General features: G+C 36.4%; 1 protein-coding gene across 1 annotated transcript in view; it reads right to left on the reverse strand.

Annotated features, from left to right (window-relative positions):
* Positions 1 to 10,559: 10,559 nt before the first annotated feature.
* Positions 10,560 to 25,374, reverse strand: part of LOC106082275 (integrator complex subunit 6 homolog) — a 120,761-nt gene continuing 105,946 nt past the window's right edge. Inside the window, exons 3-6 of the mRNA XM_059369461.1 lie at positions 15,409 to 16,379; positions 14,876 to 15,339; positions 13,782 to 13,870; positions 10,560 to 13,697 (exon numbers count right to left, since the gene is read on the reverse strand). Coding sequence (XP_059225444.1) covers positions 13,572 to 13,697; positions 13,782 to 13,870; positions 14,876 to 15,339; positions 15,409 to 16,379 — 1,650 coding nt within the window. The 3' untranslated portion in view covers positions 10,560 to 13,571. The remainder of the gene's footprint in view (positions 13,698 to 13,781; positions 13,871 to 14,875; positions 15,340 to 15,408; positions 16,380 to 25,374) is intronic.

The raw sequence follows: 25,374 nt of genomic DNA on the forward strand, positions 1-25,374 counted from the left end.
TAATAATTTAAAAAATGCCGTTAGTCCTAAAAAATATCTATGATTTTTGAATAAGCAAAGATATCAATTTCTCATTACGAAATTTTCATTTCTACAAGCAACGGAGTATTGCCAATGAATTTCAATTTTGGAGTCATGGAAAATTGTACATTAGGAATGCGCATTACTCATAGAAAAGTTACGTTACTTTTTCAAGTTTTTTGTCCGTTAGTGCGAAGATCATTAAATTTTTAAATTTTTGTCTATTTTTCTTACGAGACGAGCTCAATGATCGGAGATTTTTTCTTTGCAAATGGAAAAGGAAAGCCAGAGATCGTAACAGACACCAACCACTATGGGAAGCGTTTCGTAATTTGGTTTAGAATAACTTATCAGGCTTCTAGGGCCGTGCGTTGGTATGTTGTACTTATACCGAATTTATTGCGAAAACGCCTCTATGATATGAATACCACACGAATAACGCTCGACAACCCTGTCTTTTAGCTTTATTTTTCCCAATGCATGTATTTTTGTGTAATGGTAGATTTGTTGTCTACACAAATTACACTACTCCCATGGTATACACATAATTCTGTGCATCTGTTGGAAGTTTTATCGATGGTTTCGAAAGCTAGACAATGGCAACGGTTCTCGCTGTTGCTCCGTATGCCAAGGTTTGATAGAGAGAGAGAGCCGTTGCTGTTGTCCATTCCCAATCAATGTGTCAAGTTCTCAGCGGATATAGCCAAAGAACGTGTGTTTGGCGCTATCTCCAACATTTTCCGCCTCATACACGCAGGTGAGAGAAGTACACTTGAACATTCCATGCAGTTACTTTCGATATACCTGTGTGACTCGTCTCGTCAGTAGTAGTAGCTCTGTTTTATGTATGCCCATTTGCAATTTATGTGAATCCAGTCAGTTCTTTGTAAGGATCACGATTTGCGTTGGGCCCTTCTGTGCTTCTTGCTTTTGTCACTGCAGTGATATCGTCTGCAAAACTCACTAGTTTTGGAATAAGGTTAGACATGTGTATCTTCAAAATCTCACCATAGGTGGTATTCCAAATATCTAGGCCCAGAATGGATTTTTCTGCGGCTCCTGAGGTGACTTGCATTCTTTCATCACTCACACATTTTCTTTTATTTAAATTTAACTCGGATTTTAAATTTTAAGTAAACTCGAAAAAAGAGCTTATATGGCAAAACAAGAAGGAGATCAGCATCAATATACGGGATTTTAGCCAATAATTGCGAATTGTGAAGCTGGATGCAGATCATATGGCTGGATTCACTAATAGACGGTAAGGCCACTTGCGAAAGCATAAAGTGTCAAAACAGATGACTTATGAGAATACAAGATCAGAGGTAATTCGCCTTGCTGCTACCTGATGTGATCTAGTGTAGTTCAGGTAAATGTTGTAGATGGCGCTGGTGAAGAGCCTTAAATATCGAAGAAAATATACGAGAGCTAAGAGGAGAGTTCAAGCAGCATCGGAACACGAAGACTATAAAGAGGGTAAGAAAAATCTTCGAAACGTCATACAGAATAGTAAGCAAGACCAGTGGGCAGCGCTGAGAGAGTATATTAACCGAGATCCGTGGGGTCTTGGCTACAAAGTTGTTATGAAAAAGCTCGGCGAAGACCGCCCAGCAAGCGAGCTAGACGACGAGACCTTGGATAATGTCGAAAACACGTTATTTACCAGACACGAAATAGATGAAAGGCATACTGCTGACGAGATCACATGAGGCTTTGCCCCTTTTACCGCGGAGGAACAAAATTTAGCAGCTGCCAAATTAAAAAATAAGAAAGCACCAGGTCCTGATGGAATACCAACAGAGGTGCTGAAACAAATAGCCGTGGCAAGGTCGGACATCTGCTAAGCATGTACAATACGTGTCTTACCGAAGGTGTTTTTTTTTTCCAGAATACTGGAAAGAACAAAAGTTGGTATTGTTAAGCAAGGGAAAGGGAGACGCACTAGCCCCTTCGTCGTATTAACCTCTATGCATGCTTGATATAGCCGGTAAACTATTGGAAGACTCATAAAGCCCAGACTGGAGGAAGCTATAAATATGGGACAAGGGTTATCCGCAAGGCAGCACCGCTTCCGCCCCTAAAAATCTAAGGTTGGCACAATAAAAGACGTTGTAGATGAGTTTCTAGGTGCTCGAGAAAAAAACAACACAGCAGACTAATCATACTTTTGGCTTCCCTTGACGTGAGGAACGCTTTTAATAGCCTCAGGTGGAAAGATGTGGTAGACGCCCTACAAAGGAAGTTTAAAATACCAGAATAGCTTTTAAAGGTACTCAAGAGCTACCTTAGAGAAAGAACTTTGGTCTACGATACGAGCTCTGGAACGAAGAGATTACAGATAAAGTCAGGAGCAGCTCAGGGGGCCATCCTGAGCCTGGAATATCAGCTACGATGACATCCTAAAGACCAAAACAAAATGATCGCGTTGAGGAGTTTTGCATTGAAAAATGCAACTCTGCAAACAAATGCCAAAAAATCAACACTCAAAAGTTTAACAATTTTTAACTTGGGCGACTAAAAACACACTCTACATGTGACAGCGTTGAACTACGCTCATTTTCAAGCGTCACAGTTGAAAATGTTTGTAATTTTACCGCGTTGTTTTTGTGGGATTTGTGTGCAGATTTGGATTTTTGCAACGCGACATTCAAACACATAGCTCAATGCGCTCATTCTGTTTTGGCCTTAAGGATAGAATTGCCTCGCGAGACCTTTCTAGTAGGCTACGCAGACGACGTTACGGCAGTCATACTGGCGAGAAACTCGGAAGAGGCTCATAGTAAGCAAATGCAGGTCACGATTCGATCGAGGAACTGGCTACACGAACGCGGACTAGGGTTGACCATACACAAGATTGATTTAGTTCTGATTACTAGACTTCGAACCCCTTTGGAAATAGACATGCGAGTCGACAACGTAGTCATCATGACAAAGAAGGTGGTAAATTACCTCGGAATTCGATTGGATTCCAAACAGACGTTCGGTACGCATTCTCTGCTCAAAAGGCGATCAGAATCACGTCACAACTGAGCAGCCTTATGGTTGACATAGGAGGACCACTACCATAAAAAAGGAAACTTTGATGGAAGTTTGTAACAGCATCCTCTTATACGGGTGCGAGATCTGGGCAGATAGCCTCCATGTCACACACAGGGCATAACAGCTGATTCCGCTGCACTAAGAGTGGCATGGGCGTATCAGACCGTTTTGGCTACTGCGGTGCATTGAACAGCAGGAATGGCACCGCTAGATCTCCAGGCCGAAGAACGCTCTGCACTTTTCAAGGCGAGAGTGAAGAACAGTGAACCTACGCAAGACTACACAAATGAAATAAGAGAAGAGACTACCAGAAAGTGACAGATACGGTGGAAGAACGAAGCATATCGACATAAACTGCGAAACTGATCCCAAATATCAAGAAATTTGTATACAAGAGACATAGAGACTTTAACTATTATTATTATTTTATTATTTATTAATAGATTGATTAAGAAATACAAAATAATACATGCATGTATATAATATTGATTCTTAAGCATACAATCTATATATGGCTTAGCACATATGCTGCTTGCCATGTTAAAATATTTAATCATTTATATAATTTTCAAACATCAAAACAGTTTATTATTAATTTTCTATATTTGATACAGCTTTCTAAATAAGAGTACAGAGAGGTAAGATTCGTGCCATTTAGTATGTTTAATGTTTCATTTTCTTCGAGACTTATTTTGTTAAAATAAAGTTTCCTAAAATCTTTCAAAATAGGACATTTTCCAATAAAATGTAAAGTATTTTCAGGTTCATCTGTGTTACAGATAGAACATATGCCAGTAGTGTTACTTCGAAATGCCCTGGAATTCAGATCAAGCAATCCACCTCTGGCTTTAATGATCAAGCTGGTAGCACGAGCAGAAAGATTCTCTGTCAGTGTTGGGATCATATTATAATCAAGATATGGGTAGAGATCGTGAAACTGAGAATTTCTGGCTGCCGATTCAAAACTATATCGTTCCTTTACATTCAAGGCATCAATTATTTCCCTCCAATAGGCGCATAAGGGCAATCTATTGTTGGCGGGCAGATAGTTCAAATCCTGACATAATTCCGACCACACTTTTGCCCAGGAAATATTTAGTTTAAGGATTTCCTCTGCTAGAATTCGAGGAAGTCTACTAACTTCTAGTTGAAGTACCCTCTTGATGTAAAGAAAATGAGTTTTAAGGGTGGAGGAGTATAAGGAGTATAGTCCGGATTCTAGATACAACATATAATTAGGTGTGTTGTTAGGTAAGTAAAACATCTTTTTAATGAAAAAACGAAACAACTTTTCAACATCATCATATTTTTCGTAACCCCATACTTGAGCAGCATAACACATGATAGACTTTGAACAAGAGTCAAATATTTTTAATTTATTATCGTGAGAGATTCTTGGGTTATTTATATATTTCGACCACGTGGAGTTAATAGCAATTTTCGATGCCGATAATTTGTTCTTTAAATGGTCTTTGAAAGACAAATTGTACGCGATTTCCACACCGAGATAAGTATATCTGTTAACTATTTCTATATCTTCATCGTTGTAGCGGAAACGAAGACCGGACGATATCCTAGTACTCTTTCTAAAAACCATAACTTTCGACTTAGTAAGGTTTACTTTTAAGCTCCATGTACTGCAATATTCCTGCAAAGTGTCAATCATAATCTGTAAATCTTTAGGTGTATCAGACAAGATCACAATATCGTCGGCATAGAGTAGTATCTTCACGTGTGTGTTCGCGATATTTATTCCTCCAGTTAGAGCATCGGGTAAGTCATTTAAATATAGTGAAAAAAGAACTGGGCTAAGAATACATCCCTGTTTCACTCCCGACTCTACAGGAAAATATTCCGAGTATGTATTTCCATCCCATACTCTGCTTTTAGTATTCTTGTACAGTAATGTCACTATCGATACAATTTTCGTTGAAAGTCCTAAAGATGAGAGTTTGTAGAACAGACTGTTTCTTGGGATAAGATCAAAAGCCGCGGAAAAATCAACATAAAAGGCATAAGTGGTCTTACCTTTAGCCTGGTTCAACTTCACAATGCTAACTAAATTGAAAATGTTGTCAATCGTAGAATAATCCTTTCTGAAGCCAGCCTGAAATTCATTCAAAATACTATTCATTGACAACCAATTCGTTATCCTATTCAAAAGAATAGAGTTGAAAATTTTACAAACCGAGTCAATAAGCGATAAGCCTCTGTAGTTGCTTGGTACGTTTACATCCCCTTTTTTGTGTAATGGAATCAGAATGGATTCAGTGAATGTGATTGGTATGTCTCCCTTAAGGAAGATTTGATTGAAAACGTATAACAGTTTTTGAAGGAAACATCTGGGAGCATGTCTGTAGAACTCATAAGGGATACCATCCTGCCCTGGGGACTTATTCGGTTTCAACTTCCTTATAACATTATATAATTCATAATATTCAATAGGGGAATCTAAGAACGGGTCTACGAAAAACGGCATGCACCAACTAATTTCCTGGGATTGACCAGACTTATCCAAAAGCGAGCTGAAATATCGTTTGAACTCATTTGCATCAATGTTTCCTTTCATGCTGTTCGAACTGGTACTTAATGATTTAGATAGTTCCCACCATTCCTTGCTACACTTTACTTCGTCTAACCTCATCAAGTTGTTGTTAAAATATTCCAACTTCTTTTCACTACACAGCCTTCGAAAACTTTTCCTTGATGAGTAATAGAGCCTCCTATTGTTCTCCGTATTCATTCTTTTGTACAATTTTAGCCTTCTGTACATAACAGACCGTGCACGGAAGCAAGACCAATCAAACCATCTTTGCCTAGGTTCAAAAAATTTTCTATTCCTCCTGTGGATATGAGCCTGTCTAATTGCCCGGGAAATGCTCTCGACCATAACATCAACAGGTAAACTATTTATTTGACCTAGATCAAGTAGCATGGAATTAAGTTTTCGTACATACTGTGCTTTATATATTCCTTTCCAATAAAGACGGTGTTGAATGTTGTTATCGCCTCCACTGCCCATTAGCCTAGGAATTCTGATTTGAAGGCACAAAGGCATGTGGTCAGAATATGGTTTAGGGGGAATCACAAGTTTCTCGACATAATGAATGAAAGTAGTGGAACAGATACAGTAATCAATAACAGAGTTACCCATTACACCGCAGAAACTGTATTCTCCCTCAACGTCGCCATCTATCCTACCATTTAATATAATACCGCCAATGTTCTCAACAATGTTCAATAGTTGTTTCCCACGAGAGTTTGTAGTTATATCTTTGGACTTTCTAACGGAATTAATATGAGAAATACCACGAATCATGTTGTTGTCTAAAATCTGGACGTTGCCAATTCTGGCATTCATATCTCCCATTAGGCAAAAGTTTGTTGGGCCAAGATCCAATAAAAAGGAGTCAAATTTTTCAGCCTCATGCTTCCAGCTAGTACAGTTTATGTAGATGGGAATTAAATAGACTGTGTTACCGCAAATATTTAAAGATAGAAATGGATAAGAGTATGACGTTATAAAGTTAGCTTTGAGTGAGATTTTTAACTCTTTTTTGAATCCATAGAGGCCTCCTCCACTTGCTCTACCAAATCTATTCATTTTAATTGCGTCCACCCAGTGTAGGTAGTAGTTTTTGAGGTATGACGAAAAGTTTGATCGTTTATTTGCAGTTACATGTGTTTCAAATAAAAGGAAAACATCAAAATTATTTAAAAAAGTTACAAAATTACCAGAATTGAGACAACTTTGTAGATTTGAAACATTATAAGATAGTATATGGCACGAATCAAACTGCTATTGTGTGAAAGAACCTGAGCTTACATTACTTGAATTAACTGGTTTTTGACAGTGAACTTCAAAAGAACAATCTGTATCTGCTAGAATATTGTTGAGATAATCTGCCTCACGTTGAGAAGGTGCAAGTATTTTACCATCTCCCCAAGTGTATCTTATGTCGTCAACGAAAATACAGAATTCACCTAGACGAACTTTTATATTGTTTTTGCTACTGGATAGTACTTTAGACAGTTTTCTTAGATTGTATCTATTCATCTGTTCAACGGCAGTATAATCTTTTTGTATATATATAGATTTTCCATTTAGTTTTGTCCTTGAATCGATTACACGCTGCGCTTGTCCATAAGTATCAAGAGAGAAGATAAAGGATTTGCCAGACGATAACATTCTTGTTTTCACGATATCAACTTCCATTTTCAAATCATCTTTACATATTTTTTCAAATCTCTTCTTAGCTGATAAGGTGCTTTTACACGAAAGCCCACTCACCACAACATTTGCCGACCTGCTTCGTCTATCTATTTGTTCAATTCGGTTCGTAAGCTTCTCTACCTCGATTTTCAACTTAGAGTTTTCAACTTTCAAGTCTTCCACTTCTTGCTTAATTGCAGCCACATCCTCCTTCTTGGCAACGTCCTTCAATTTGTCGTCCAACATATCCCCCAGCTTGCTCCATGAGAAAACATCTTTGTGGTCAGAATTCATGCTTTGGCACGGCGAAAATTTTTTCGGTGTATGATTTGCCTGATCTGGTGATGTTGATAATAACGTGCGCTTACTATTCATCTGGCAACACAGTACAACATATGATCGACGATAACGATAAAATACTTCAGCTGGCACTTGTTATCGATTAACAGCCTTTCGACAAGTATGATAGAATAGTACAGCTGATGTTTACCTTTTGCCTTGTCTGTGTTAGTGAAGAAGAACTCACATTCCAATGAAGAAATAATTTTCCTTTCGCGATAAAAATTAATAGAATGTGTAAAATCTTCACATCACAGGCAACCTCCAAGCCGCCTTCGTCAGTGGGTGTTCAGCAGGCGCTGCTGTATACTTTAAGAACTTTTTTGGTGTACGAACGGATGTATTTAAGTTTTTAATTATCAAAGTTTGGAGCACGGAACAAAAGGCAGCTGCACGTGTGTGACTGTCTATTATTGACTTTAACTATTACATAACGGAATTGCTGTCCGGGCACGGATATTTCAGGAAATATTTGCACAAAATTGGGAAGTGCAGCACTCCTTTTTGCCTCTACGAAGATGAAGAGCGCCTGGATGATGCTGAACATATTTTCTTTCACTGCCCACGATGGGAGGAAGCACACGCGTCCCTTGAAGACCATATAGGGTCAATAACTGCAGAAAATGTTGTTGTAAAAATTATCAGAAGTATTGACAATTGGACCGCAATAACAAGATACAGCGAAGACGTCCTAAGACGAAAGAAAACTGATCTCGACGAGGCATAAGTGATCTCAACAATGGGATCTTGGACGCAAGCGATGGGATGGACGAAGGTGTAAGGAATGATTTGAAAGCCATCTCGAAGTTATGCGAAAGCGCTGCCAAGTCGGATTTGACTCTCAGTGGCGATAAGGTGGGTTTGTAGTTGGTAAGGCAGATTGCAAGCGCCACAAAGCACATAGGTAACGACCCCAAAAAATACTAGATAGGTAAGTATTCTTAAATGCTTTTAATGCTAACTTACATCAAGTACTTACCTTAGTTTAAAATAGAATATTGCTATTCAATAACCATGAAGATTTATGAAATCGTAGTGCACCTTACCAAAGAGAAACACCAACAAATATTTTGTTTATCTTTGTAACTAAATAACACGGTTGCCTTTTATTCATTTTATTATATCCTTTTATACATTTATCTTTGTATAATTCTTTCTTCTTCGTTCTTCTGATACTCCATAATATTCTATTATTATTTTTTTTCTTTTTGTTATTATTAGAAAAAACATTGCTTTAAATGTTATTAATTTTTAAACATAATTAGGGGGGACATGCTTTGCGAACATGACTTGCAACTGCAATAATGGATCATGGGAATGCAGGTTGAGATTTGTTAAATACTCTAAATATTGTATATGACATTTGTTTTAGTACTTTTAAATATGAAAACTTTGTTTTAGAATATAATTTCCTTTTATGTATTATTATTATTATTATTTTTGTTAATTTTAATCAGTTGTTGTCAATTGTAATTGTTGTTGTTTTTAAAATTCTAAATAAAAAAATATCCAATGTAACACTTTTCCAAAAAATCAAACTGGATTTTTTCATTTTAAAAATCTACACAGGTTAAAATGTGTTAATTTAAAAAACAATTTTCTTTAAAAAACCATATGTAACTATATATATATATATGTAGTCAAATATATAAATAATTAACTTTAGTCAAGTTCTAAAAATGTCCTAAACTTGCTTTTTAGTTTGCTGTTTTTTTATTATTGTAATTCTATTGACATTTTGTGGTAACGTTTATTTTTTTTTTCTTATTATTATTATATTTTTCTTTTAATTATTTAAATATTAAACAACCTTTTCTTAATGGAACATTATTACAGAATTTTGAATTTTATATAAAAGAAATGATTAGTTTTCCATAAAAAAAAAATGTATAAAATTAATGTACGAATGAAGAAGTTAAGTTGTTATAAAAAATGAATAAAAAATAATAACTTAATTGGTTTTTGTCATTAACTCTCTTCTAGAAGAGTTGTGCAAAAGTTTTGGGTGATTTTGTATAAATAAACTTGGGAACTTAAGTTTTTTTGGCACTCCATTCGGTTGTGTGTCTGTGGGCTTGGGGTGTAACTAAGTGAGTTATTTCTTACGAGAGGAAATGGGGGAGATTATTGTGAAAACTTGGCTTTATAACAGTTTTTCTTAGAAGAGATTTTTTCTTAAAGTAATCAAAAACTTTGTAAGTGAGAAAAATTAGGAATTTTTGGGGTGTATTTTTTAAATAAAAAAGTGTCAAAACCATTTTTCATTTAAAATTGTAAAAAATACATTTAAACGTGAACAAAACTATAATCAACTACAAAAATATTTATTAAATATAATTAAGTGAATAAATAATTGTGTAAAGAAAAACTTTTTTGTTAAATAATATATTTAATTATTATTAATATAAAATTGATTAAAAAAATTTAAGAAAAGTTATACAAAATATAATTTTGTTTTAAATATATATCAAAAATTATATATAATTTGAATGAACTTTTAACTCAGTAACCAGGTTGAATGAATACCAATTTCATTGATTCAAAAATCGTTGTTTTTCATGTATACGCTAACCTTATTTATTTGCAACACTTAGGAATGAGGAAGGGGAAATCGGAGTAAAATATATGTCTGACATTTTCATATGGTCTGCCATCAACTTTTTTTTTGCAGGCGTTAATCAAAGTCATCATGTCTGCTTAGCTTAAAAAATTTCATTTATTCACATTTTCATGGTGTTAGTGATATTATTTTAAATTAAATAAGTATTAAATATTTAATTAAATTATTATTATAAATTAAATAAATATTAAAAATATTAAAAATTTAAACCAAATATAGAGAATAGAAGCTTAACTCCTTTTGTACCACTAGTCGAGATATCTAGCATCAAGATTCGAAGTTTTTCATAAAAAAAATTATTAAAAATATTTTCCGGTAGAATTATTATTATTTTTATACCCTCCACCATAGGATGTGGCTATACTTGTTTCATCATTCCGTTTGTAACACCTCAAAATATTCGCCTGAGACCCCATATAGTATATATATTCTTGATCGTCATGTCGTCAAGTCGATGTAGACATTTCCGTCCGTCCGTCTGTCGAAAGCAAGCTAACTTTCGAAGGAGTAAAACCAGACGCTTAAAATTGTGCAAAAATACTTTTTGCCAGTGTAGGTTGATTGGGATTGGAAATGGGCCATATCGGTCCATGTTTTAATATAGCTGCAATATAAACCGATATTGGGTCTATACTTCTTAAGCCACTAGAGGGTGCAATTCTTATTCGATTTGACTGACATTTTGCATGAAGTGTTTTGTTATAACTTCCAACAATTACGCATGGTTTAAATCGGTCCTTAACTTGATATAACTGCCATATAAACCGATCTCACGACTAGACTTCTTGAGCCACTAGAGGGCGCAATTCTCATTCGATTTGGCTGAAATTGTGCATGAAGTATTTTGTTACCAAAAACTATGCTTAGTATGGTTCAAATAGGTCTATAACCTGATATAGCTGCGATGTAAACCAATCTTGGATCTTGACTTCTTAAGCCGATAGAGGGCCCAATTCTCATTCGATTTGACTGAAATTTCGTACAACGCCTTCTCCCATAACCTTCAACATATGTGTTCAATATGGTCTTAATCGATCTATAGCCTGTTACAGCTTCCATGAAAATGAAAAATAGACACGGTACTGTTGATGAAGAAGTTAAGCACCTATTTGTCTTGCATATGCATAGGAAAACTTACGTGACAAAGACAATATCCATGATTCTGAGACCAAATTGGGGAATTTTTTTCGAGCACTGCAGTTGAATCTTTCCCAAATGTGTTAATCGGCATGGAAAGCTTTTTGATTTTTGTGTACTTGGTATTTTCCAGAAGTGATTCGTTTGTCGAAATTCCAATGCAACACACTTTTTCAGTCTTTAATCACGTATTGCTTGGCAATAGAGTGTATAAAGCAGCCTGGCAGAGACGCTTCATAATCGAGGGCGATCTACTTAAGATGCCAAGAAAAGAGATTGCCACAGTTTAGGAACAGAACAAACATTGTCTAGCTAATCCAACAACTTGCAACTCAGAAGAAAAAGATTCTTCTAATGACATAACGAAAGAGGATTAGGGGGATCTCCACCCGGAAGGACAGCCTGTTGATTAGTGTTGTGCTAAGGTAATGAACTAGTTCGTTCACTTCAGTAAACTAGTTCATTTTTTTCACCAGTTAAGTCTCTTCACTAGTTCAATTTCTTCACTAGTCCAGTTTCTTCACTAGTTCAGTTTCTTCACTAGTTCCCTTTCTTCCCTCGCACAATTTATTCACTAGTTCAGTTTCTTTACTAGTTCAGTTTCTTCACTAGTTCAGTTTCTTTACTAGTTCAGTTTCTTCACTAGTTCAGTTTCTTCCATAGTTCAGTTTCTTCACTAGTTCAGTTTCTTCACTAGTTCAGTTTCTTCACTAGCTCAGTTTCTTCACTAGTTCAGTTTCTACACTAGTTCAGTTTCTTCACTAGTTCAGTTTCTTCACTAGTTCAGTTTCTTCACTAGTTCAGTTTCTTCACTAGTTCAGTTTCTTCACTAGTTCAGTTTCTTCATTAGTTCAGTTTCTTCACTAGTTTAGTTTCTTCACTATTCCATTTTCTTCACTAGTTCAGTTTCTTCACTAGTTCAGTTTCTTCACTAGTCCACTTACTTCACTAGTTCAGTTTCTTTACCAGCTCAATTTATTCATTGGTTCAGTTTCTTTATAAGGTCAGCTTCTTCACTAGTTTAGTCGCTAGTTCAGTTTCTTCACTAGATCAGTTCGTTGACTAGATCAGTTTGTTCACTAGCTCAGTTTGCGCAATAGCTCAGTTCGTTTACTACCTCAGTTTATTCGCCTGTTCAGTTCTTTCACTAGTTCATTTCGTTGACTAGTTTAGGTTCTTAACTAGTTCAGTTTCTTCACTAGTTCAGTTTCTTCACTAGATCATTTCGTTGACTAGCTCAGTTTGTTCACTAGCTCAGTTTGTTCAATAGCTCAGTTTGTCCACTAGCTCAGTTTATTCACAAGTTCAGTTCTTTCACTAGTTCATTTCGTTGACTAGTTTAGGTTGTTAACTATTTCAGTTCGTTCAATATTTATTTCCTCCACTAGTTCATATATTCGGACAGATTTTTTTGTGAAAAGATTAACCCAAAAGGGATTTATATGAAAGAACGACTGTATGTGATTTCTGAGTTGACTTAATCGCTGATTAAAAGCATGTGAGGCAGTTTCGTTCTTCAATCTGTTTCCCAACAATGGGTCAGTGGGATATACTAAGTCAAAAGACCTCGAGTTCAGTTGGACAGAATCTTGCTGCTTGTATGTTACCTTCTGTAGATTAAGTACTAAGTATTTTCAATTTTTTTTACATAAAGATTTTTAAACAAAAAAATACTTACTTTGAAATTTTTTAAAAATTGTAAATGTTCACTTTACATAAGCAATTTTTGAAAAAAATTCATCAAAAAAATTTACTAATATAAAATTTAAATTTACTTGGTTTCAGTACTTTCATACCTCGTATCTTCGCTGTTCTCAAAAATTTGGAAGTAAGGGATTTTTTTTTAAGTTGAAGCAAAAGAAAGCTTGTGTTATAAAAGTTAAAATTTAGGTAAAACAGGTAGATATATATTAACACTAAAAGTAATTTTTTTTGAATTTAGTTAATTTTCCATAAAGTTAATTATTTACCCTCTTTCCATAAAAATACATCTTCTTTAATAGTTTTCTTCAATCAAAAATTTCTTGCTAAACAGACATGATGACTTAGTTTCTCTCTTTTAGTTTCGATTAAGTTTATTTACAAAAAAGCTACTCTTTAATATCACGAATTACCATGCATAATTCTTAGTGTTGTGGTCTTCGTAAAGTTCGTCCTTTATTTTTGGGGTTTTTGTTTGTTTGATTTTCAAAAAATTTAATCCTATTTTTTGCTGTTGCCATCATGTGCCAATAGCAGTTCCTTGGCTTCCTTTTTACACTTTTTCTTCTCCTCCTTGGCCATAAGTTTGGCCAAGCGTTCCTCTTCTTTGGCCAGCCTTTTTTCCTCCTAAACAAACAACAGACAACAAGCATGAAAGTTTTAGGGTACCAAAGTATTTGTTTCTTATTTGCTTTTAAGAATATTAATTACCTTACGTGCTTCCTTGTCTGCTTTCATTTTTAGTTTCTCCTCCTTTCGACGCTCCACCGATTCATTTTTCTTATTGTCCGATTTTTCTTCTGTAGGGAGAAAATTTGAAAGACAGATAAAGCAAAAGGGGGGTTTAAGAAGAATTTGTAGCGCTAGTAAATTAATTAATTATAACATAATATTTTAATATTGCTTAATATTTATGAATGTTATAGCATTTTGGGTTATTTTCCATCCTATTGGCAATGTTTTGTCAGACTATTCTTTTAAAGGAAATAAATGACCTTGTTTTGTTAACTCAAGTCACGTTTTTGGTTTTCCATCGATTTAGTCAATTGCACTACCAGAAAAGGAGAGCATAAATAGTCCCGATTCATTCTAAGAGGGGGAAGTGAGTAAAAGCCAAATTATGGTTTAATTTTATTTGATGTATATAAAAAATACATTATGAAGTCCATTGGTTTAGTATGGACAATTGCAAATTAGCTCATGCACATTCCATTAAGGAATAAGGCAAACTTCTCACATATTAATGATAAGGAATCTCCGTTTTATAGCCTGGTACGCGCGGCGTGCGACTACTCTTTGAGGGGAAGTCTTTACATGGCTTCTGTGCATGACACAAATGTCGCCAGCCGCTGAAAAATGTTTTCTGAAGTTCTCATCAGGATTCGAACTCAGGCCTTCAGCGTCACAACTCAGACAAGCTAACCTCTGCGCTACAAAACCATCCTTTAGCTTTTGTTAACGTTAAATCCTTCCACCTTACCATTTTAAATTTTCAATAGCCATTTTTAAGACCTTAAAGCTGTCAACTACTTACGACTCCCCCTCCCCTTCATTTTACTTTTTCCCTCACTCGTACGAAATCTATTCTCATAGCACAACAATTGTAAAGTGTAAAGTGTTTCAGTTAAATCTATCCTTTTTCATAAATGTAAATTTTGTAAGAATTCCTTTGGATTGTGGTTGATGCAGAACAACCTTTTCAGCTATAAAACATCACATCATCGCCATTCTCTGCTGCTGGGTCTTTCCGAGGGAACATAACATAACAAAACAAACAATGAAGCCCATACAAAATTTCCACTTACTGTGATTATTGTTGTTGTTGCTGCTGCAGAACAATGGAAAACTTTTACTTGTGGTAAACGTTGACACTGTGGTTGAGGACTGGTTGTGGCGGCCGGATGTGGATGCGGAGGAAGATTTCGTTAGCGTAGCATTATTGGTGGAGGCAGCCGTTTTGCTAGCATTGCCTTTGTTTGCATTGTTGTTGTTGTTGCTGTGGTTCTTTACGCTTTCGGAGCAGGACAAGGCAGCGGCGGAGGAAGATTTCTTATCTTTGTTGGTGGCAGACGTGGTATAAGCAGATCTGGAGGAGAATTGATGCTTCGTTGCTAGTGGACTAATTTTGGCATTAGTAGCCGCTTTCAGGGGTGGCGGAGCCAAGGTGTTGTGGGAAGCACTAATGTGAATATTCATGGGACGCTTTGGCGGTGAAGGTGGTTCCTTAGAGCTGGCATTGTCATGTGAGGTTTTAGTATAGGAAGCATAGCTGTAAGAGAGAGAGAGATGAAACAAAGATTAAAAGCCATTGATTGATTCATATTAAGTTTAGACCTACCGAAATCTTGGATTGCTTATATGCACCGGCGAAGGGTGTGGCACTTTGGCTGGACTGCGAAATTCTTTAATGGGAGGCAGTCTATTCTGAAGCTCCACCAATTTTCCTTTGGTATGCCTTCTGCCCGGATACGTATGGGTCGAAGGGGCCACATAGTGATTATTATAAGAGTTACTGCCGCTACTACTACACGAACCACTGGACGATGAGTTACTCAGAGATTTTAATGGCTTGCGGGGCACTGCCCCCGAGCATCCCGAAGGACAGCCGCTATGATGTGAATGTACATGCAGATCCTTGGGTGACAGCGAGCCTCCCGAGGTGCCTGAACCCGAAGTGGAAGTTGGCGAGTGGGGTGATATGCTGGGAGTGGGTGGTGCCAAATGATTATTCAGCACCATGGATGTTTGGTTGTATGAATATGTGGTAGGTGATACAGGCGAGGCTGGTGAACACAAATCGCTTGAAATGGAAGACGTTTTCGAGAATACCGAAGTTGCTGACGAGGAGCCCGTCGAACTCATCGAGTACAGGCTGTCGGATTGCGAGACTCGACCATTGGGGCTACGAGGAAAGCGTGTGGGATGCAAGTGAAAGGCATGATGGCCACTGTGGGCATCATTCATGGAATACGAACTGGCCGAAGGTGCAACACCATCTGCCGTCACACCCACCGAGGCCCAACTTTTGGCACCCATTGAGTAGCTGCTGGCCGATTCCTGTATTCGCCAAGTGCCTGAGCTGGAGGTCAGACGATTAACCCTAGCCCTACATATAACACAGCGTAGTGGTAACAGTCGTTGTGCCACTGCACTTTGTATCGTCTTGACAAAGCAGCGACGGCAAACAACGCGATGGCCACACGGTGAGGTTTGCATGGTCGCTCTGGCGTTGATGCAGATAACGCACTCATCTTCTTGAGATGTGGGAGGATCTGGCTCACTTTCCTCTAGTTTGCTAAGTAGTTTATCCTGCAATAAGAGAAAATAAAGAAAACAGATTAGTCGAAACAGCCTTAAAGTATGCTAGAAAAAAGTGCAAGTGAATGTTTAATTTAAGCTGGGTTTAACAGCAGCTTTGGGTTATAAGAGAGCAATTTTTGAAAGAGAAAATGTCTTTGGGCGTTAAGTGAGTACTACGTTATTAAACTTGCGGTTTTACTGGTAGTTAATTTTATGAATTGACCCAGCATGCTGCATCGTCAAGAGGCCTTAAAAGAAGGGTACAAGATCATGTGAAATCGTTGAAGACATACCCCAGCCCACAAAAATCGTTGATGACATTTTCACATTGTTGTCGCGAAAATCATGCATGACTTTTAAAACGACATTGTGAACGAATATGTCATCATGTTTCATGACAATTAAAGTGACAGGTCTGTTACGATATCCATTAGACAGCGTCCATTTTTCGAAGAAAAAAAATTATGCTGACTTGCTTGTGGTCACGGTTAGTGAATTCGTCGCCAATCAAATTTTATAATAGACAAACTGTAAGACACGTCAGCAGATATGCCATATCGGTGACAAAATTCAAATTGTCTTAAAGACAATGTCATGATAGGCGTTTGGACTGCTGGGGAGCTTATTATTTGTTTTTGCTAAGAGAAATGTTAACTAACACCAAGAGAAATGTCTATGGGCGCTATTGCATTGTTACCAGACACTGAAACGCCTTTTATTGAGACTGTAATAAATGTACGATTAATTGTTATCCAAAGTAAAAACCCTTGGTAGAGTAATTGCTACCCATATAAACCAGCAGTATATGCATATTAAGTAATTGAGTACATGGTAAAGACCATTAATACATATATCGTACATATGTCATTCAATGGTTTATTATTTAATGCATACCAAGTTATACAAAATTCAAAAGTCAGTTTTTGTTGTTGATTCTTTCAAAATAAATTGGCAATTTCACTTCAATTGAAACATAGAAGTCGTTAAGTTATTATTTGTTGGTAATCAGTGAAATATTTAAGATGACATGGGATCATACATCAGTATCATAAATATTAATCATGCTAATTTTAAGTGCCTTGCAAATCACACAAATAAAAACTGTTGTTCACTAGGCTATGTACAATTGGTTAATAAAAAAACAAAATTGTTTCTCTATATAATTAACTAGCCGCACCGGACCCGATCCGCTGGGCCTTCTTTAAATCTCTAATGTCTTTTTAGGGTGGGGACACTTCGCCCTTAAAGTGGATATTAAATTCGTGCCACTGTTGCCCATGTGCGTCCATGACTCCGAACACCTACGTTCGAACAAAATTTAAAGCGGTTGTTGTTTTGTCTTAATACTGGCGAAATTTGCGAGGTACGAAGCCATGCATGGCCATGTAAATTCTCCCCAATGAGGGGTCTCACTGCGGTACGCCGTTGGGACTTGGCTATAAAAAAGGTCCCTTATCGTTGAGTTTAAATCTGAATCGGTAAGCACTCACTGATGTGCGAGAAGTTTTCCCCTGCTGGGTTTATGGACAAAATTTTACTCTACTCCCAAAGGCCTTTCTTTTAAGTCCCATATTACCTCTTTTGTAAATATTTCCTATTTACGGGTTATATCGGGGGTGGGATGGCCACCCAGACAATTGGCCCTTGAAGTAAATATAAGCTTCGTGATTCACTTTCTAATACATTTTATATGAGCCCCATATTGCCATGATCGGTAAATAAGTTCTGTTTGAGGGTGGAGTGGATTCCAGGGTCTTTTTCCCAAAAATGAGTATCAATTTTGTGCTCTTCTCTCAAATAGCTTTTATATAAGCCACCTATTACAATGGTCGGTAAATGGTTGGGATGGGGCGATCCCCAAACACATAGTTCTTCAATTGGATATCAAATTAGTTTTTTCTCTCAAGTACTTTTCGTTTGAACCCTATATTGTCGTGGTTGGTCTATATATCCATTTGCACCCGACCCCAACAGTAAGAGTGCAAAAAAATTGTAACGAATCGCATTACCAATCTCCGAGATTTATTTTGTTTTTTGAAAATCAGGGTAATGATAAGTGTTTTCGACTCAAATATCAATATTTAAATTGTGCTTTACTCCCAAATCCCTTTAATTTGAGCCCCATATTGCCATGGTCGGTAAACGTGAACCGTTTGGAGGGTGTTTTGGCATTTTGGGTGTACCGGCATTTAGTCTTGAAAATAGATATCAAATTTGTTTTTTGCCCTAAATACCGTTGATTTGGGCTCCATTTTGCCGGAAATGAAGTTCAATTTAAGGGGTGCTTTTGGGCGTATCCCCAAAGATTTGGCTCCAAAATTTGATATCAGATTCGTTTTCTATTCACACATACCTTTAATTTGAGCCCCATATTGTCAAAATGGGTCAATGAACGAATTTGACGTATTTTGACGTATAGGACAAAAAGCGCCATCTAAACCTGAACGCAAATTTTAATGCGTGGTAGGCTAATTTGGCCATTTGGGGGTATTTAGAGGTGGGGTGACCTCTCATTACTTGGACCTAATTTAATATGCCAAATTTGTAATCTACTGCCGAATATGTCGAATATATCTGTTTAGATGAGTTTTGGGGTTGGGGCTGCCAGATGTGTACTTGGACCCAACATTTTATTACGATATTTATTTTCTAGTATCTAATACCTTTCATTTGATACCCATATTGTGCTTATCGGCAAACTTTTGATCTTGGATGGTGTTTTTGGGGTATGTGAGAGGGTCCGCTCCCATCCGATATCGAAAAATTATATAGCCTATGTTTCTTTCCAGACCAACCTACACAATCTGTGAACATTTTAAGAAAATCAGTTCAGCCGCCGTTTTTTAGTTAACGGAACAAACAAACTTATCGAGTCCCATATAGGCATAGTTGGTTAATATGACTATTTGAAGCGTCTTCTGGGTGTTGGTGTGACTCCCTATACTTCAATCTGATTTTGCATGCCAGATTCGTAATCTATTCCCAAATACCTTTCACTTGAGCCCCATATTGATATGAACGTTCAATTTGTCTACTTTGATGAGTATTGGAGTTAGGGCGACTTCCTGGGTACTTGGACCCAATTTTTAAAACCATATTCGCATTGTACTCTTTAATACCTTTCATTTGAAACCCATATTGTCATAATGGGTCCACTTTTGATTTTGGATGGTGTTTTTGGGGTAACGGGGGACGGTCCGCCCCCTTCCGATATCAACAAACTATAAAGCCTGTTCATGGCCATATCTGCTATCTACTCCCGAATACCTTTCATTTGAGTCCCATATTGTCATGCACGTCAAATAAACTTATTTTAGGGCGTTTTGGGGTTAGGGCGGCCCCCAGTTACTTGGACTCAATTTTTCATATGAAATTTGTACTCTACTCCTGAATGCTTTTCATTTGAGACCCATATTGTCCCGATCGGTACACTTATATTTTTGGGTAGTACCTTTGGGGTAAGGGGGAGGGTCAGCCCTCTTCCGATACCAAAAAATTATATAGCCTTTGTTTCCTTCCAGACCAACCTACATAATCTGTGAAAATTTCACGGTTATCGGATCGGCCGTTTTTGAGTCTATACGGAACAAACAAAGAAACACAAATTGATTTTATATAAAAGAAGATATATTATCTTTCCATGATTTTTTGAACATCTTCCACCTCCAAATCATTGCTTTCTATAGCAAAGAGCTTATAAAAGTTAGTTATCCAAAACACTTTTGACAGGTTAGTGGATCGCGATTTCTGTAACACCATGGTACTTCATCAGCACCTTTGGCAAATTGATTAAGGTGCCCTACATACCTAAAGACTATTGAGTACGGTGTAGAGCACGCTTTTGTTTTGAAACAGGGCTCAATAAGTCCTCTTATTCTCCTTAGCGCAACAATGCTAAGAAAAATCCCGGAGAGATTTTATAGATCAAAATAAAAGAGCGCAAACTTTAATATGTCTGTTTGTTTATCTTATTTTAATTTGACATTCATAGTGTTGGGTGCCCATTTTTATGCAATATACCAAAAAAGAAAATTGTTCGGCGTTTTGTAGAAGTAAGCGCAGCGGAGCGGAGCGGTCAGTTTCAGCTTGCAATTAGAAGCTTATATTTCAATATTATTTGAAATTATGGTATGAAATAGGGCCGCTATGCAATAGAGCCCTAAACGAAAATTGAAAAAGAAACAACGATAAATGGGGCTTTATGGGCTGGATTAATGTCCGCACTCTCATATCATTTTATTCGTCCTTTTTAAAATATTTATATTTAAAATTTTAAATTTTGGCAACTCTTTTTTTGCATCTAACACCTCAATGTATTTAAAACTTTTAAATGAATATTTACCCAAAATATTCGCATGCCATATGAGAAGTATAAATATTTAGTGTATCTGTGATAGGCCATAGCTTAATCCAAGTCTAAACAATGCCTCAGCATTCTATTGTAACCACAAACACTTAACGCTAAGGTCTTTTTGGTTAGCACAGAGAACATGGCCTCACCTCATCCCAAATGACAATAAAATATGACGTTGAAAATAGAACTGAAATCGAATTCCAATTATCTCAAATCGCATTACTGCCATTAGCCTAGTCATAAATGTTATTGTTAGCTAGAAGAGGATTTTCTCGTCAGTAATAAAATTAAAATAGACAGTAAAGTAAGCTAAAGGTGTTAACTGAGAAACTAGTTTCCCGAATGCAAGTTCAAGCTATCAAGTTCAAGTGTAAAACAATTTTGAAATGTCTCTTTGTCTGATAGCTAAAAAATATACACTGCAGTTCCCCAGTATCCATGCGTGTGTGTGTGTGTGTGTGAGTGTGTGTAGACACTCATACTTGATTGCTTTTCATCGAAAACATACAATATTTCTTAAATAAAATTGGTACTTCTATCTATACATGTATAAGAGTTCGATTAATGGGGTATTTAGCATCGCTGCAAACTATAATTAACGAGAAAACAATTATGGGTTCGGGGTGGTGGGGGGAAAACAAAGGCTGTTATGATGCTCTCCAAGGTTGAATTGGCGGTCTACGACTTTTTACAATCGATAAACAAAAAAAAAAACTTCATTAACACTTGCAAAGCACATAAATAAAAGGGAATGTACCTGCACACGGCTCCATTTGATGGGAAAATCACCCAGAGCCCCTCTGATGCTCCATAACCTACTTTAACAATTCCACTTTCGATACACTCGTAAACACAACAAAACCAAAATCTAATGCGCTTAAGATAACAATTAATAAAATACCATCTGACAACGATTAATCATAACAATTTCTTGGGCGCCGGCATGCCAATCACACTACTCAGTTGAACACTCATCTGCGACAGAGCCCAGGGGCAGTAACAAACATTTTTAATCTACCTTGGCATTGAATTCTGTTGCGGCTCGTTTTGAATGAAAACATTTCGATAAGCTTGCAGAGAGTGAGAGAGAAAAAACAAATTTAATTCATATCAAAGCGATGGTAGATCTTTTTTCATTTTATTAGTTCTTTTAGCTTCTTTCGCCTTTGTGCAAGAAGTCAAAAAACTTCTGACTTCATAGAAACCAAATAAAAAAAAAAAAACAAAATACCAAAAAGACTTAAATTCCAAATGAGGGGTGTGCTGCTGTGCCGTTCTTGACCGCAATACAGGACTTGCAATGTTGCGCTATGGCAAACAAAAAAAGTTGAAAAAATATATAACCTTATCGCTTTAATGTGACAGAACATTTTTGTCACAAATAATAAAGACAGCTGTATGTTATTCACCCTAATTTAAATGTGTTCTTCGCTTGTCATTAGCAAGAAGTCAATAAATATCCAATTAAATAAGAAATATTGGTGCTTCTTTTTTCTTGTAGAACTATTTCAAGACAGTTGTCTCTAAGTGGGTGATAACAATAGGGGTACAGCATATTAGAAATAGCGATGAATTATGAATAAGTAAAGGCGCTTTAGGTTAGGCGGGGCTGAATCTTATACACTCTACACAACATGGATAGAATTTTTGAAGTTATTTGAACTACTTCTTCATAGGCAGAAACTGAAGCAGTATAATGGGAGGCCCTAACAGGCAAACCAAAACCATTTTTCGTTAGGGATAAGAATTAGTACCAGTCAGAAGAACTATTTATGTGGAAACTATTTAAGGTTATGTACTGAATGGATTTTACAAGGATATGAAAGTCAAAATAGAGGGAATAATAGGGTATATAATTTTTCGATATCGGAAAGGAGGCAGACCCTTCCCCTTACCCCAAAAGCATCACTCAAAACTAAAAGTGGACCGATCGGGCCAATATGGGACTCAAATGAAACGCATTCGGGAGTAGAATACTAACTTGATATTAAAAATTGGATCCAGGTACCGAGGGGGCCGCCCTGACCCCAAAACACCTTCAATGACAATATAGGACTCAAAGGAAAGGTATGAGGGAATAGATTACGAATATGGTCTGGAAGGAGCAATTGGCTATGGAATTTTTTTGATATCGTAAGGGGGCGGACCCTCCCCCTTACACCAAAAGCACCACCCAGTAATAAAAGTGGGACAATATGGGACTCAAATGAAAGGTATTAGGGAGTAGATAACGAATATGGTCGGGAAGGAGCTATAGTTTATACAATTTGTTGTTATATTAAGGGGGCGGACCCTCCCTCTTACTCCAAAAGTACCACCAAAAATAAAAGTATGCCGATCGGAACATTATGGGAGTCAAACGAAAGGTATTAGAGGGTAGAGTACTAACTTGATATTCAAAATTGGTTCCAGTTACCGAGGGAACCGCCCCGACCCCAAAACCCCCTCAAATAGGATCAAATTGGATGATAATGACCATATGTGACTCAAATGAAAAGTATTATGGAGTAGATTACGAATATGATCTGGAAGGAGCAATAGGCTATATAATTTGTTGATATCGGAAGGGGCGGACTCACCCCTTACCCCAAAATCACCACTGAAAAATAAAAGTGGGACGATAGGGACAATATGGGATCTTAATGGAAGGTATTCGAGAGTAGAGTACGAATTTGATGTTAAATTTTTGATCCAAGTACCTAGGGGGCCACACCGACACACTGGGGATATACATATGGTATAAAGTCAAAAACATATTTTTCGCGTTGTGTTAATGTTGGCCTGGTTCAGCTAGTAATGGATAAAACTGCCATGCTGTTGGAGGCATATCAGGTTATGGACTGATTCGGACCATACTTGGTTTGGATATTGCGGACTAAAGTAAAAGTTATTGTGTAAAATTTCAGCCAATCGGAGAAGAATTGCGCCCTTTAGAGGTTCAAGAAGTAATATCGGGAGTTCGGTTTATATGGAAGCTATATCAGTTTATACACCAATCATAGTTATCAAAGTTATTGTGCAAAATTTCACAGAATCGTTGTGCAATGACCTTAACTACATAAGAACAAACAGTCTGATGAGAACGGTAGGCCGGTCAGATGGACGAATATGATCTACGATGGTGTTGAAAATGATTATCTATCTATTGCCAAAAAGTAATTGCGGATTTTTTAAAAGAAAGTAAATGCATTTTTAATAAAACTTAGAATGAAATTTAATCAAATATACTTTTTTTACACTTTTTTTTTCTAAAGCTAGCTAAAAGTAACAGCTGATAACTGACAGAAGAAAGAATGCAATTACAGAGTCACAAGCTGTGAAAAAATTTGTCAACACCGACTATATGAAAAATCCGCAATTACTTTTTGGGCAACCAATAATAATCGAAACGCGTCCACCAGTGGTGTGGTAATTGTAATCTGGTTTGTCTGAAAAAATCTGTCAAATTCTTTTCTTCAAAACTCATTTAAAAATCTCCATTATTTGTGTAACATTTGAAATATATAAAATATATTTTATCACTAAAAATAACCAAAAATACTAAGTTCGGCCGGGCCGAATCTTGAAAACCCACCACCATGGATTCTGCTTAAATATGGGAGCTATATCTGGTTGGAAGTTATAACAGAACACTATATGCAAAATTTCAGCCATATCGGATAAAAATCACGGCTTGTAAAGGCTCAAGAAGTCAAATCAGGAGATCGGTTTAAATGGGAGCTATATCATGTTCTTGACCGATTTGGACTGTACTTGGCGCATATATTGGTTATAAAAGAACAATATATGCAAAATTTCAGCCAAATCGGATAAAAATCACGGCTTGTGAGGGCTTAAGATGTTAAATCGGGAGATCGGATATGGGAGCTATATGACAGATTCGAACCGGGGAGTTATAGACAGATTCGAACCGTACTTTGCGCAGTTGTTGGAAGTCATAACAGAATGCTATGTGCCAAGTTTCAGCCAAATCGGATGAAAATTGATTTCGACAGACGGACGGACGGGTGTAGCTAGATTGACTCAGAATCTATGGGGTCCTAGATCAATATTTCGAGGTGTTACAAACGGAATGACTAGAAAATATACCTCCATGCTATGGTGGTGGGTATAAAAACAATATATTTCATTATATGCGTATGTAGAATTTAAAAAAATACTTTTAAATGTCAAAGGTTATAAATTTTTTTAAATTTATGTTTTTATTTCAAAGAATTTGGATTTGTTATAGTTGAAAAAAAAAATTTAGCTTTCATTTTTTTTTGATTAAATTTTTTTAATAATAAAATTTAAATAATATTTAAATTTTTTAAAATTTTTATTTTTTTCATTACTTCTGAGAATACCGGAAATAAAAGTTTAATTTCTCTTATCCGTTATTTTCTTTTTTAAAAAACTATGGTATCATTGTCTCTAATCTTTGTTGTTGATTTGTTGGCAACTTATAAACAAAAATATGAAAAATAAAAAATATACGAATAAATAAAATTCTACCGCTGACCACGTCCCTGGTTTTAGGTGTGTGAATTAAATCTATGTCAGAATTAGATTTAGAGAACTGGATCATCAATGATTTTTTAAAAAACTATTATTTAGAGATGTCAACATTTTGGCCATCAATAATTCAAAATAACTAATAGAGCAAAAAAA

The sequence above is a fragment of the Stomoxys calcitrans genome, chromosome 5 (genome assembly GCF_963082655.1).
Source record: "Stomoxys calcitrans chromosome 5, idStoCalc2.1, whole genome shotgun sequence".
NCBI classification, from domain to species: Eukaryota; Metazoa; Arthropoda; class Insecta; order Diptera; family Muscidae; genus Stomoxys; species Stomoxys calcitrans.